Genomic DNA, 15,886 nt, shown 5'->3' with positions numbered 1-15,886 from the left:
ACTAATTTAACAACAGTAGTGATTCACTTAATCTGTGAATCTGTGGCAAGAAAGGTCGTAGAATTCACTTAACAATTGTCTCGCTCGGCAACAGAAATGCTGGGCTCAATTGTAAGTCGAGGACTACCTGTAACTAGGAGGAGTGCAGCTCCACAACTGAACCCTAACAATAATGTCACCTTTTCACTTCTTCTTTGAGGAAAGAAAATTAAAAGCTGTTGCTTTTACATCAAATGGAGTTAGAACAGACGGGGTGGGAAAGATACCTTTTTGATGCACAAGGACATATGTTGCGGCCCTCCATTTTCCCCCACACAGTAGAAGCCGGGTCTTTTTCCACATAGGCCTTTCCATCCTTGCATTGAAGCCTCACACCTAACACTCCTTCCTCACTGGACAGAAGCTACTTCAAGGGAGACTGGAAAGTCTAGCTTATCCTGTCGTCTCCGGAAATGGAAGCCGTTTAATGGAAGGCAGGGGCCAGTTGTGGAGGGAGTGGGCGGGGGGGGGGGACGTACAAGCCAACTAAGCTTCAGAGCTGCATACTAACTGGGAGATGAAAGAGCTAGAGGCCTTCTGAAGTATGTGCTGTCTCAATGATTAATGGGGGTGAGGGAAGGGTGAGGCCCAGCCCTTCGTATACTACAAGATGGCAAAGTGATTCTAAGAACAACAGAGCAGTGTTCATGGAGGAGAGCTAGGCTGCCTTCGCCAAGAAAATCTCCTGGTGCGGTTTTTAAAAGTCTCTTTATTTCCAGTATCAAAACACTACATTAAAATAGATGCCAGAGAGCCAAGCGATCATTAAAAATAAACCAACAGTGGTGTATAACGTGCAGCGAAAGTGTGGCTCGCAGCAGCCGGTCAGTTCTCCTTCTGACGCATTCTTTCAATTCTGCTTTGGGATAGTGAGACAATGACCCCAGCTTGCAGCCATTCGCTCAGCCAAGAATCCCAGGACAGCAGGTAGAGTCTATGTTTGGCATCGCTGTTTCACCAGTGATGTTTGCGTGAGTTTCTTTTAAGGTATTTAAAATACAGACTTATAGTTTTAGATTTTACAAGGTGCTTTAGGAAGGCCTTGTTCTCCACAGGAATGGAATATTCTCTCTCTCTCTCAAAAAAAAATGGGCCTTTAAGGTTAAGTTGGTTTGGAACAGAGTTGGCTGCTTACATCCTAGGCACTTAAGGTCAGCTGGCTTGGGGAGAAAATAGGAGGGGGAGGTTGGAAAACATACAACCAGCTATCTCTGCTGCAGAAGCATTAGTCTTGTCTGAAGATGTTTATAGGAGGCAGATCATAACAAAACAGTAAAGTAGGGTTTAAGAGGCTAGTCTAAACTCTGTTGGGGTTTTTCATTTTACCTGGGGAATTCTCAGTAAAAAGGGACGCGGTGACTCAGTGCGAAGGCGCTGAGTTTGTTGATCAGAAAGGTCGGCAGTTCAGCAGTTCGAATCCCTAGCACCGCATAACGGAGTGAGCTCCCGTTACTTGTTCCAGCTTTTGCCAACCTAGCAGTTCGAAAGCATGTAAAAATGCAAGTAGAAAAATAGGGACCACCTTTGGTGGGAAGGTAACAGTGTTCTGTGCTCCTTCGGTGTTTAGTCATGCCGGCCACATGACCCCAGAGACATCTTCGGACAGCGCTGGCTCTTCGGCTTTGAGACAGAGATGAGCACTGCCCCCTAGAGTTGGGAACGACTAGCACAAATGGGCGAGGGGAACCTTTACCTTTATTCTCAGTAAAAAGAATTTAGACATAGCATAGCCTGCTATCCACCCCTGCAGATTTTCCTTTGCAATGACCAAATTCAAGGGAATCTTCAGGTGAAATTTCATTTCAACTGAACTCCACCAGTTCCTCATGAAGAGAAAGGACATTTCCTAGCATCTTCTGCAGCCTGGGACTGTTCCTCAGTGAAAGAGACCAGAAGAAAAGATTAAAAGTTTGAAAAGGGTGCGGGGAGGGAAGAGAAGACATGTAAGTCTATTTCCACTGAGGTTTCCAGGTAAACATTTCGAAGCTCCTCAGCCCTAAACAACTTGCCAAGAGAAAAGAACTTCCCTCATATCTTGTGAGACTTTTAAGAAAGGGAGAAAAGAGTTCATTCTCCTGCCTGCTTCTACTACTTGAATTCCTGGGGACCAGTTTTTGCTAAAGGGTCCCCAGTTGCTTACTCTGCGTGTTGTGGAAATTACTTAATAAAACATTGCAATTAGTTAATAAAACGTTTGTCTGTGTTTGCCCATCAAACTTGTAAAGATCCCTGCCATTAGAGCAAGATGACTGTAGTGACAAAGGGAGGATCTACAAATGGAATAAAAAAGGATGGCCCTGAGCTTCTCAAATAGGCTAGGCAAAAAGAACGAAGCTTCGGAGTATCCAATTTTCATTACTTTCTTTAATTTTAGGATAAGCAATGCCTGGAAAACGAAAGTAACTCAGATGAGACTTCCTTCCCCCACCTGAGGGCAAATGGCTGTTTCTGCTACTGAATGACTGAGATCGAGTCTCACATCTTTTATAAAAATATATTACAACATGTGTTTCCTGTAAGAAACAGACCAGATTATTATTACTATTATTATTATGGTCTGTTGCATAGCCAGCCAGAGATTTAGACTAGATTTGGCATTTTTATCCACCTATTGAGTCCCATCCCCAAGATAGGCAGACACTGTTATTCGATGGTGTGGTTTATTATTATTATTATTATTATTATTATTATTATTATTATTATTATTATTATTATTATTAATCAGACTGGTCTTTCCTTGAGTAAAACATCCAACAGTGGCTTTTACCTTTCCCCAGCCAATAAATTTTACTTCAATACAGTTAAATAAATAGGAGGTAATGGGTGGGCAGGGAGGAAGGGAAGAATACTGTTGGTTGTACTTAGAGGTATTTGTTTTAATGAGATAATAGGACCGTAGCAATTTCCCCTGCTCTGCTTCCGTCCAGGCAGCTCTCACAAATGCATAAGATTTACAGGTCCCTGAGAATCTCCCTGAGGCACAGGATGTGTGGTTAAATCTGTGTAAATGGGATACGAGTTGGATGGCCCAAGCTGGGGATGGCTGGGGATTTCAGCAGCACAGCTGTACTCCAGGTTTCTAGAGGAGTAATCAGGGTAGCTGAAGAAAGAGTCAGCCCCAGGCCCATTTCCCAGGTAATTTTCTCCCATTGCTCTTGGGCTCCCTTGCAGAACTGGAAGTCCATAAGGATGGCTTTCTCCCGGTCCAAAGAAAGGGCCATAGTCCAAAGAGATTGAAGTCACAGGGCTGCTGCAGAGGGGAGCTGTGTACCCTGCTGAACTGTCAATCTCTTCCAAGGATTTGCTGCAGGAATTTGATGGGGCTATCTCATAGTCAGCCTCCATGTGCCCATAATAGTCACCCACTTCAAAGGGGTTATTGGGCGATGCCAAGATGGTGCCCTTGATCCTGCTGTCTTTCTTGTACTTCATTCGTCTGTTCTGAAACCAAATCTTGATTTGCCTCTCAGAGAGCCTCAGAAGCTGGGCCATTTCCAGTCGGCGGGGCCGGCAGAGGTACCTGTTAAAATGAAACTCCTTTTCCAGTTCCACCAGCTGCGTTTGGGTGTAGGCTGTGCGAATTCTCTTGGAAGAGGCGAAACTTGACGGGGAGCTGCTGCCTAAATAAATGGAATGAACATTCAGTTCAGCTTGAACTCTCACCATTCTGCACTCTGAACAAACCTATCGCCTTGCAGAATATTCATCCTACCAAAATCAACACAGAAACGGGGCATGTCATGTAACAGCTATGCAATGTTGCTCACACCCATATATGTGTATTAACTTTACACATAATCGGATGATGAACATGTTCATGTGGTGTGTTAAACCAAACTAATGACTCAGCATGAAAAATATCACCATATGCTGTTCACTCTTGGATTAAAAAGCTAGGAACAAGTTATGATCATTATTTCATATACATTTTACTGAGCCAGTGAAGTGCTGCCAGTTAAAAGTAATAAATCGTGTAAACAAAGTTTTCCCTGTACAGTATTTGTTTATGAGTACAGGTAGACCTCAACTTACAACCACAGTTGGGATCAGAATTTCCATTGCTAAGCAAGGCGGTCGTTAAGTGAGTTGTACCTGATGAACTGATGGTTCAGAGGTTAAACACTGGAAAGCTGACGGCCCAGGTTCGAGACCTGAGGGCTGCAAGATAAACGTGAACTCCCGTTCCTTGCCTCAGCTCCTGCCCACCTAGCAGTTCAAAAGCATGCAAATGCAAGTAGATAAATAGGTACCACTTCGGTGAGAAGATAACAGTGTTCTGTGTGCTTCGACATATAATCATGCTGGCCATGTGACCACGGAAAGTGTCTTCAGCCGTCGCTAGTTCCCACAGCTAAGAAATGGAGATGAGCGCCGCTCCCCTAGAGACAGATACAACTGGACAGGGGAAAACTTTACCTTACCTGACTTTAATCCATAGTTGGGCTTTTTTTTTTGCCACAGTTGTTAAGTAAATCACTGCAGCTTGTTAAGTGAATCATGCAGTTGTTCAGTGAATCTGGCTTCCTCCATTGACTTTGCTCATCGGAAGTCAGTTAGGAAGGTTGCAAATGGCAGTTCACATGACCCGAGAATGCTGCAACCATTGTAAATAAAGGACATTTTGCCAAGTGGCTGAATTTTGCTCATGTAAATCACGGAGGATGCTGCGATGGTCAGAAGGGTAAGAACTGGAGTTAAGTAACTTTTTTAGTGCTGTTACAACTTAGAAGGCTAAACTAATGGTTGTAAGTGGAGGACTACTTGTAGATTATTTGGAAAGTCTCAACCAGAAATTTCCAATGGACTGCATTTAGATGACTGGATAATTTGAAAACAAGTTTTGGAAAGGTTGAATTCCAGCCACATCACTTGAGATCAGTGGTGAGTTTCAAAAAAAATTGGAATCTACTCTGTGGGTGTGGCCTCCTTTGTGGGAGTGGCTTGCCAGCCATGTGACCTGGTGGGAGTGGCTTGCCGGCCATGTGTTTTCTTTCTTTCTCTCTCTCTCTCTCCCTCTCTCTCTCTCTCTCTTTCCTTCCTTTTGTCTCTCTGTCCCTTTTTTCTTTTTTTCTTTCATCTCTCTCTCTCACTCTTTCTTTCTTTTTTCTTTTTTCTTTATTTATTTCTTCCTTTCTTTCTCTTTCTCTCTCACTCTTTGTCAGTCTGTCTTTCTGTGTGTGTTTGTGTGTGTGTGTCAGTGGTGGGTTTCAAAAATTTTTGGAACCTCTTCTGTAGGTGTAGCCTGCTTTCCTGGTCCACTGGTGGAACCTCTTCTAACCAGTTCGGTAGATTTGATGAACCGGTTGTACTGAATAGGTGCGAACTGGTAGGAACCCACCTCTGCTCGAGATGGAGGTAGAAACCAGACATCATAAGCAGATAGGTCCTAGACTTATAACTTTGTTTGGTGACCATTTGAAGTTACAACAGCACTGAAAAAAGTTACTTATGAATGTTTTTCACACTTATGACCATTGCAGCATCCCGATGGTCACGTGGTCAAAATTCAGGTGCTTGGCAACTGACTCATATTTATGACAGTTGCAGTGTCCCAGGGTCATGTGATCGCCTTTTGCAACCTTCTAACAAACAAACTCAAAGGGGAAGCCAGATTCACTCAACAATTGTGTTATTAACTTAACAACTGCAGTGATTCGCTTAATAACTGTGAGCACAAATGTTGCAAAATGAGGCAAAACTCACTTAACAAATGTCTCCCTTAACAGAAATCTTGGACTTAATTGTAGTTGTAAGTCAAGGGCTGTCTATACTTTCCAACGTAACGTTTTGAGCCCAGCAAGGTATCATTAGAATGTACAATATGTCTAGAACTGGGCTGTCAAACTCGCGGTGTCACAGCAGCGTCACATGACGTATTGGGACTTTCCCCCCCCTCCACTACACCAGGTATGGGCGTGGCCAGCAGGTGACACGTCCGGCTCACAGGCTGCATGTTTGACAGCCCTGGTCTAGAACGTACGTCTGAATGTATGTGTATGTAAGAACTGAACCAAATAATGTGTTTGCAAATATTTCCAGCGATACCAAAGGATCTCCCGCTCCTATGAAGATATCTTGTTCCAGTACTCTGCAAAGAATGGTGATTTGTTCATTTTCATTGTACTGCAGAGACATCATGAGATTTGAAAAAGGGCTCTCTAACTGGACTAGACCTTACTTAGTCATATACAAAGTTTTGTTGCCTCTGATCCTACCAATAGCATAGTCCCATCATAGGCAATAGCCACTGGTTATTTTGTTTTTCATAAATTTGTCTAGCCTTGACCATTATTAAAATCATTGGAATTGTTGCTCGTAAGTTCATATTCATTCAGTTAAACCAGAATGACTGCCTATCCCTAATGTCGCACCTGCCGTATAATCAATGATTGGATGGGATAACTATAACTTGTTTTAAGAGAAGGAAAAAGCCAAGGACAAAATTATAAACTAGTGCCAAAGAGCTGGGATCAATCATAGACAATGAGCATTGGAGAAAAGTGCTTATTAGGATTCATGTGTGTTTCATTAAAATGGTAAGTTTCTACTAAAGGTCTGAAGCTGAAAACTCTTCAGTACCATAAAGGAACTTTCTGAGTTCTTATGGACATCATTTTAAAAAGAAAAAAAAATATGTTTAGCCTTTACAGAAAATGGAAATGTTCTATCTATCTATTTATACTTACAGTGTTCTGCCCCGCTGTGTATCTAGATCAAGGGTTTCAAACTCACTGAGGGCTGCATCAGGGTTGTGTTTCACCTCAGGGCGCCAGGGTGGGCGTGGCGAGCTCAACATCATATGTGTCGGGGCGCCTGTGATGGCCCGAGTGGTCTGCCAGCAAAAATGGGCTCCCAAGCTTCGTTTTCAGCTGCAACGGCTTCCTGCAAGCCTCTGCCAATAAAAACAGAGGTGGGGGGGCGCTCACAACCCTCCCAAACTCCATTTTCACTGGCAGAGGCACTGCAGGCTAGGCCTTCCCTGTTTTCAGGGCAGCCCCATGGGCCAGATCTAAGCACCCCGTGGGCCAGATCCACCCCCCTGACCTTGAGACCCTGATCTAGATCATGTTATTTGTTACTACACTCTTAATGAGTAGCTAATCAAAGAGATTTTTCAAAATATAATACAGATAGCCCTCAAATTACGACTGTGATTGAGCCTGGGATTAGGGTCTTCAGTTACGACAGTCATTAAGCAGATCATCACTAGAGGGCACCCGATTTTATGACCCTTTTGTGGCAATCATTCTGCAAATGTGGTGGTCATAAAGTGTACGCCGCAGTCATTAAGTGAACACCATAGTCATTGAGTGAACTCATTGTCCACAATCCACATGTTTTGCTGGAAACCAGAAATAAAATGTTGATTTCCAACAAAAATGTAATAAATTACTGTCACATGACTGTGGAAGGCTGCAACCAACTGTAAGTGTGAGCCAGTTCTGAGCATCCAAAATGTGATCATGTGTCTGCAGGAGTGAGGTGGCCATGTTCAAATCCAGGTCATAAATATCTTTTGGGGGTCTGTTGGAACTTCAAATGGTTCTAAGCATCCAGTCAAAAGCCAAAGACTTCCTGTGCTTACTAAAATATATAAGATCTATAAAAATATTTCAGTCATATAAGTATTACCTTACATTGCGAAAAACAAAAAAGCAATGTGTTATTAGGGCAAGCGATAAAATAAAAATATGTGTCTTATAAAGGAAAACTCCACTCAGGTGGCAACAATTCTAGATTCAAGTAAATCTAGAATTTTGTAATTTTAGCTGCAAGTAAATAAATAAAAACATGGAAATACTTTCCAAGAAACTTCCCAGATACTCATCTAGCAGCACATGTCTTAATTTAGCTGCTAAAGCTAGGAAGCTACACCCAGTATGCAGCTAAATCTGGATGGGGTAGCACCAAGAAACTGTAATGTTAAGGTTTGCTTAGCTCTTTTGAAAATCATTGAGTGCAAACAGTTGAAAGAAATGCTTAAAGTGCAGCATAGGAAGAGTTACTTAGAAAGTTATTGTCTATGCCAACCTTCCCCATCTTGGTCCCCTCCAGATATATTTGACTACAGCTCCCAGAATTTCCATGGAGGAGAAGATGACAGAGAAAAGGAAGTACCTGAAAAAGGAAGGTTGGTCTTCTGCTTGGCGCTGTGTCTTGTTTCCTTCATCCAAGGGAAGACCTGCTTTGGTACATGGCCGCTACACGATTTGATACTGCCATTGGTGGTGGTGGTGGTGGCGTCACAAGGACTGGAAGAGGTAACCAATGACAGCTGCCGTAACCTGGAGGTCTCATCACGACTGTTCCCTAGAGGTCTCAGGGATGGACGTCGGGAACCTTTGGAGCACTCTGAAGACCCTGTAGGGGTTTCTGACTCCTCCAGGGACACCAATGAGGTTGGGAAGAGTGGCTGGCTAAAGGAGGGCCTCCTAGTGAGAACTTGGCACCAGCTGTCTTCTGAGGCCTGTTGGTCATCTTCCTGCAGAGCCTTGTGCATATCCCTTTCTTGTCGGATGTAAGGGGTGGACTGAAGGGGTGGGGAAGGAGACGGAGACCTTGCAATGGGTGTGAAAGGAATCCAGAGACACTTCCAGTCCTTACTGCTGAGAAAAGACCCTCCTCAACCACGTGCTCGAATAGCTAAGAGCAACCCCCCCTAAGTAGGTAGGAAGAACGCTCCTCAGCCTTCCTTAGGCAACCGCTGCTAAAAAAGGAACAGGAACCTTAAACAGAGACAGCCCAGTTTGGGTTTCAGTGTTTCTGAGTGGAAACAAATGCGGTCTCCCAGAATGATGATCTGCAAATGTGGTGCTGATTGTGGACTAAAGAGTTGACATCTGTAATCTGCCTGATGATGAGTTTATTTTATTATTTCGCATTTGACTGTGTGGGATTCAATACCAGCAAGCAAAATGCCGGTGCTATTGGGCTCTGCAGTTAGAATAATGCTTACTTACTTGAGTAAGCAAGTAACAATAATCCATTCCATATCCTCTCCTCTGGGGTCTCCTCCACTTGCTCAGATCTTATTGGTTGCTATTTTTAAAAAAGAAAAAAAAAGAAATGCTTTCTTTCTTCCTTCCCCACAGTTTTCTCCCTCCCTCTCTATCTCTCTTCTCAAACTTCTCATGGATTTTTAGAAGTGGAAAAGAAATCTAGCTTCTCTGGAGAGCCTTTGGACTAATTCGCTGTGAACAGTATCAAGATTAGCATATCAATTAAATATATGTTATATTGATTAAATATGGTTTTGTGTGTGTGTGTTTATGAGTGTATTGTATATATATATTTGATAGAGTTTGACTGTTGATATGTTCCTATTTATTCTGGATTGCTGCCAGGATCAAAAGACCCAGTGATGTTCTTAAAGCTGTGTTCTTAAATTCTATGGCAAAGGTTGCACATGCAGCATCTGAATAACAAAATATGGTCTTGGTATTTTGTTCCCTTTGGAATATTCATTCCAGTGCCTTTCTTATCTTTATTGATAATGGTGCAGATAATGGCAGCTGAAAGATGCCACCTGAAGCTAAAGAAACAATATAATATGGAGAACTCACAGGCTGTTGCACCAATAATTGTTTTCTATCCAGCAAAAAACAAGCACTTTGTGTGTGTACATGCGTGTGTGTGTGCGTGTGTTTGTCTGTGTGTGTGTGCGCGCATAACAGCAACCTTTAAGTATCTTCCTCATTTAGGGTAGATCATATCTCTAAAGTGTGAAGGAAATGATAGAAACCATGATAGATAGATAGCTCATTTTTCCTAAATCCACCATCCAACAATATTGTGCTGGGCTAGGGGGAGAAATTCTATCCTGATTGGTGCAGACAAATTGGAAATATTTGTGGAATGGAAAAAAAAAATCACTGGACCTTCATTAATGTTGTCCTAAGACTTGTCCTATAAAATAAGCTGTCTAGAGCTGAGCAAAATGCCATTCTAAGATAAGTCCTATGAAGTAAAACTTGCAGAGCTCATTAAAAACATTTTTTTGATTAATCAAGCAGTAGGCTTCATTGTAAGCTACAATTTGTAATATATATATTAAAAAATCACAGTAAAATAAAAACCTGCATTTAAAACCATGATGTGTCTTTGGAAAGTTGGTGAAAATTGCTCTCCTTTATTCTCAATGATCTTTCTGCAAACTGCTTCGCCTTGCAGGGGAGGGGGTATGGGTATGGATAGGGCACGGTGGAGGAGAGGAAAGGAAAGGAAGAATAAATTGTAATGATCACAGTGGAACCCAGCCATCAATTCCATTATTCCCTAACCAGGAGTGGGGGGGAAATCTGCATTTCATTTCAGCAAATTTATTTCGGTCTCTGGGGGTGAGAAACCTGTAGCTATTTCAGTCTAGCTGAACTTCGAGTCCATACAGCTGCAGACTACTGCATGGTTACTTGGGGGGGGGGGGTATTGTTGTTGGGGGAGGGGGAGTATATCCTGAAGGAAAATGTACTTTAGTGACATGTTTGCAAATCTGTTTTTTACATTCGCCATTTACGTTTTTAAGTGTATAAATCTAGAATTATAAATTGTAATTGGTGGTCCTTGCTCACAGGCACAGTAATGCACAAAGCAGACTTTAAGAGGTACATCTCCTGAGGCTTCCGCCTCCTCACTTTCTGGGGATGAGAAGTGGACCATGGAGGTGTCATGGAGGTGTCAAAAGAAGGACTGTTCAAAAGCAGACGGTCTGTATATGCCACACGGCCAGGAGATGAGCTCCTGTCTAGCCAACCTCAACATTGAGAGAGCAATGGGGAAAAAATCAGTATTTCATAACTCCCATTGATGCCTATGTTAGAAGTAATGGCTTGTTTCATGTAAATATTAAAATCATTTGTGGCATAAAAGCCCTGCCGTTAAGAGAGCATCTATGTATCGTACATAGTAAACTGGCTGGCTTTGAATGGATGAAAATAAGCAGGAGGTATTTTCTATTCCTCCACCCATCACATGTCCGGGATAAATACTGATATAAATTATTTAGTGAGGAAGGGATGGTAATAATGGTGGTGTTGATATTTAAAATAAAACAATATTCTCCAAGGGGCAACTGACCCTATCGGCGAAATAATTGGTTTCTACAAATGTTGCAGGCATACAAGAACACATTAGAAACTAATATATTTATATATTAGTCTGATGGCTGAGCTATATAAGAAGTCCTGACTGTACTAATAGAAAGGAATTGGTCAGGATTTTAGGATTTTCTGAGCTGAGTATGCTGAATACTTGGGGTAGAAGCTCTTTCCAAGCTCCCATGTAACTTGAAACATAATTAATATATTCATTTATTAGCCCTTATAAACAGAAGGACACTGACATCCCCTATACTCCGCTGAAGATGTTACCTAGCCTGGTAATGGAAACATTCAGAAACCAACCCACAAGCTTGGAGAACGAACCTTCAGTCTCTCCAACTCATTTATTTACTCTGCTAATTTAAACAAAGAATTTGGCCCAAAAAACTTTGTAACCCTGATGCTTAAGTCACTAGGAATTTGATTCACCACTTTCATCAGACAAAGCCCATTCATTTTTTTAAAACTGTTTGCTAAGGATTATTGTAAGGACTAAAACTTTTTTTAAGCTGAGCAGGCCGTATAGGTTTACTCCTTTAATATTACATCCCCGCAAACAGGATTTTCTTACGCACATGAACAGAATGGTGTAAAAAGACTGGAATGTAAAACAACAAAAAGAATGCAGTCCCTGCATCATAGGCACTTACTCTTCCTGTGTCATATTCGCCAGCAGCATGTGACAATTTAAACTTTGGAAACTGCACAGGCTCTTCTAAGGTGTGGATGGCTAACTTTGCCTCTAACTACTAACACTGCATTTGAGATACAAAAACTTGGGATGTAAGGCAACTGATGGATGGGAGCAGATGGCTCATTCATGTTGGGCACAAATCAGCAAGTTTTTATTGTCATGACGAGTGTAAAAAAGCAACAGCAAACTTGAGTTGCATTGATTTCAATAGAACAACTATCCCCCTTTTTTGCATTAGACAATGGCTACAATTTGTATATGTTTGTGTGTGTCTGTGTGCATGTGCATGTATATTGTGTAATATGTGTATTCACTCAAACTGGTAGAATATTATTGGGGGGGGCAATATTCTATGTGTTCAAGTAAATAGTCACATTATGTTCACAGGTAGTTCTTAAGTCTGTAAATTGAGCAATGGCATTTCAGAAAAGAAATGTAGGAGGAGGAGGAGGAGGAGGAGGAGGAGGATGAGGATGAGGATGATGATGGTGGTGGTGGTGGTGGTGGTGACGACGACAACAATAGATGTCTGTAGGCTTCACACATTAAATATAAGATTTTAGTTGTACCATCATTCAATGTAAATTATTACAAGTAATTTTACAATTCCAATCTTGAGTCCACTTTTCCAGGAGTAAATGCCACTGATAGCAAAGGGACTTACTTTAGAGTAGTGATAATTTGCCTAATGCAGCCTTTTAAAAAAAGCAGAGGGGGGGGAGAGAGAGATGAGAGCAGGTTGCTGGACCCTGCATCTTATTTCCACATTTGCACAGGTTGCCAGAGGTTTCCAGAGGTTTCCAAGCAGGAGAGACTGTGGGAAAGACTTTGATTTTTCTGGGATGAGCCTTGGCTAGCATCATAAAGTGCCCCTGTAGATGGATGTGCTATTCAATGTTTCAAGCCATTAGCTCTACTGTAGGCAAAGCCTATCTTCCATGAATTTTCCTAGCTTTCTAAAGTCCCCCACCCTGGATTATTCTATACCAGATTGTTAGAGAATATCTTGCTTAATTCTGTGGATTTGGGTTCATTTACCTCCAGCCTTTTGACTCACCCTTGCTTGCCCAAATGAAATTTTCCTATGAAATGATTCGGAAATCCCTTGGAATCAGAACAGAAAACTTAGAGAGAAGGGGGCAGGAGGGAGAGGGAGAGAGAAGAACAGACAAACGAAGAGAGAAACTTTGATGACATATTTACAGATTTGCTTAGGGATGGTGATTTATAGCAGATTAATGGAGGTAGGCCGCTGATTTAAAATGATTGCTCCTTTAAGTTCTCCCAAGGAAACCATTTCAGCAGAGAGACTACAGTTTGGCTGAGTTTTTGTAGGCCACTCCACACCAGCCAGGGACATAACAATTGAAAACAAAAATATTTTCAAGAGGATGTCAAGAGGATGCTCCCAGGGATAAGCCAATTTAACACAAAAAAATATTTTCAAGAGGAGGCTCCCAGGTCTTGCTGCCCCATCAGACAATCAACTCCCAAACCGGTTTTCGGCCTTATTTTTTTATTTTTATTTTGTAAACTTCCTCACTCCCCCCCCTCCTTGAACTTATTCGACCTGGAATTCATCTCACCTCGCTTGCTCGGTTTCTTCCTGCACTAACCCCCCACCTGAGCTAATTGTAACGGGCCAAAGAACCCATCGTTTGCTTTCAACGGAAGATTTGTTTTCTCCCTCCACCTCCCACGGCTTCTTTTTCTTCTTCTTCTTTTCTTTTTTTAAACATTTCGTTCTAGAATTTTACCCAGCGACCTGACAAGCATTTGGGAGGACGATGGATAGCTTTGAATTGCATTAACAGAACCTCTCCGCGGTTCCCTGTTATTTTATATGGATTTATGCATCCCCAGCCGCAATAGGCTTTCTAAGAAACCGTCTGCATGTCCGCACACGGGACGGCTGAAACTTGCGGAGAAGAAGCGACCAATCCTTGGGGCAAAATACCTTCCGTAAACAAGGGCTTTGGTCACGGGGGAGTGGGGGAGATGGGGCGCCTCTATTTCTCCTTGTTTAAGGCCAAGCAATCCAGCCTGGCCTTCTTTCCAAAGCCGAGGAAACTCAGGCGGTGCGACCCGATCCGAAGCGCGCTGAACCAAATCCACTATCTCTGGAAGGCTCGGAGCTTCTGAACTGGACAAAGGAGTGGGGGGAGGGGGTTGCTTGTCCCAAGAGTTCGTTTTGCGGGCGAGGGGACCGAAACTACGGCTGGCCGACGCAACTTGTAGGGAGCCCAGTGGAGGATGGCGCTGACCCGGATCCACGAAATGATCCGGGAAGCAGGCTCAAACTTATGGAGCGTCTCTTTGGGGGAGGCACATGGCCGGGAAATCGCGGTTGCAATACCTCCGTCCACAAAGTTTCCTGGGGATCTGGGGGTCCCCTTGCAAACTAAAGTGCTTTTGGAGCGGGACAAAGCCTCGCCCCACTCCGGCTTAATTTAGCTGGGCTAGCAAGATGGACAAGGCAGGCACGAGGGCTTCCCGGGCGACTGGCCGGTCCCGAATAAACAAGGCGATTTACGACTGGCCTAAAATCCAGGCCCACCAAAATCGAATGAGGGTCACTCAACCTGTCCGAACATCCTAGCAATGGTCAGCCCGTTATAGGATCTTGCGGGGGCCCCGACGGGTTGTATGGATTAGGGTGAGATAAGTATGAAGGGCTAAAAACGAATTGGGTCGGCCAAAGGAAGAGGCGGCTGGATAGCGAAGTTGAATCTCTCCTTGTCCTTCGGTGCCATCGCTAGATGGACAGTCCACCCAGCTTTCCAGGTTTTCTGAAATATAAACTAGACGCCGGAGAAATCCCCTTTGACCTCTGAGATCTTTGCACGATGCTCTCCGTCCCAAGTCTCAGATCTATCTACAGTAATACGGGTATTTTAAATCAACCTAACGAAATTTGTCACCCATTTCTTTTTCCTTTTTCCAATATTTCGAGTTGTTCAATTCCAGCAAACGCCCTAGGGCTAACTTTTGGCAGGCAGGTCACGTTATGCAAACCTGGGCTTCCTGATGTTGCAGCATCCTCTTTTTAAAAAAATGTTTTAAAAAAATCCCCAGTCGTTTATATATTTAACAAACGTCTTGCGGGGAAAGCTTGTTTTAATAACACTTAAAGGTGGAAACACCAGAGGGGGGGGAAACAAAGGCAACGAATAATGCAGGATCGTGCTCTCATCTCTTCCTCTCTCTCTCCCTTCTCTCCCTCCCTCCAAGCGAGAAGCGTCCCCATTTCTCTGAGCTTTAACAGGAGGCCAGCTTCAAATGGCTCCCTCCCTCCCAGCCTCGCAATTCTCCTTCCCCCTCCCTAAGTCAGAGTGGCAACAAAGAAATGGGGAGGAAAAAAGAACGGGGGTGAGGGGGGAGAGAGGAAAGGTTCACTGGGATCCGACCCAGTCCCCTCGAAGACCCTCACTTCGTTTGCTCTAAAGATTCCCGTGTCACCCTCTGTATTGTATTATGATATTGTATTGTATACATTCTAAGGCACCTACCACGCATTATCACTCATGTCTATTGTATATTTGTGCACAACCTTACATGCACCCACCCATCCACCCCCCCCCCGCCCCCTAAAAGGGATCTGCTATAAAATGTCTTTATGTAATCGGTTGGATCCCTAAGACTGGATGGCTGCCCCTTTTAAAAATAAATCCGAGGCTTTAAGGTTCAATTTTAAACGAAGTGGGGAGGGGACATAGGAGGGGGAGAAGAGAGAGAAGAGAGAGAGAGGGAGGGAGGCATTTCGAATAGTCACACTTGTCAAGTGAGACCATCTTTTAGCTCTCAGAAGCAGCAAATCCATGTGAACTCTGGGTGAACCAAGATTGAAGCCATAAATCACCGCTACAAAAGCCGGCTGCTGCCTACGAGTTCCAGACCCTTACCTTTAACGCTTTCGCGGGCGAAGACGGAAAAGCAGAGCTACAAAAGTTCACTTATCTTTGCCAAGCCCAAACAAGGAGGAGGGGGAGGGGGGAGGGATGCAGCTCAGGGGGGGAAGGGTGGAGTGCCAGCGCCTTCCTACCAGCGAGCGGGCTCG

The 15,886-nt window shown here is 43.4% G+C and overlaps 1 protein-coding gene across 1 annotated transcript; it reads right to left on the bottom strand.

Annotated features, from left to right (window-relative positions):
* Window positions 1-1,686: 1,686 nt before the first annotated feature.
* LOC116505040 (homeobox protein Hox-D3a-like) lies at window positions 1,687-12,254 on the bottom strand. The gene is made up of 2 exons (XM_032212345.1): window positions 8,158-12,254; window positions 1,687-3,659 (listed from the first exon to the last, which is right to left on the bottom strand). The coding sequence occupies exons 1-2, from the start codon at window positions 8,537-8,539 to the stop codon at window positions 2,974-2,976; spliced, it is 1,068 nt and encodes a 355-aa protein (XP_032068236.1). The 5' UTR covers window positions 8,540-12,254; the 3' UTR covers window positions 1,687-2,973.
* Between the last annotated feature and the right edge of the window lie 3,632 nt (window positions 12,255-15,886).

This window comes from Thamnophis elegans, chromosome 2, assembly GCF_009769535.1.
Source record: "Thamnophis elegans isolate rThaEle1 chromosome 2, rThaEle1.pri, whole genome shotgun sequence".
Classification (NCBI taxonomy): domain Eukaryota; kingdom Metazoa; phylum Chordata; class Lepidosauria; order Squamata; family Colubridae; genus Thamnophis; species Thamnophis elegans.
Note: the sequence above shows the minus strand (reverse complement) of the source record. Positions and strands in the feature narration are given on the sequence as shown.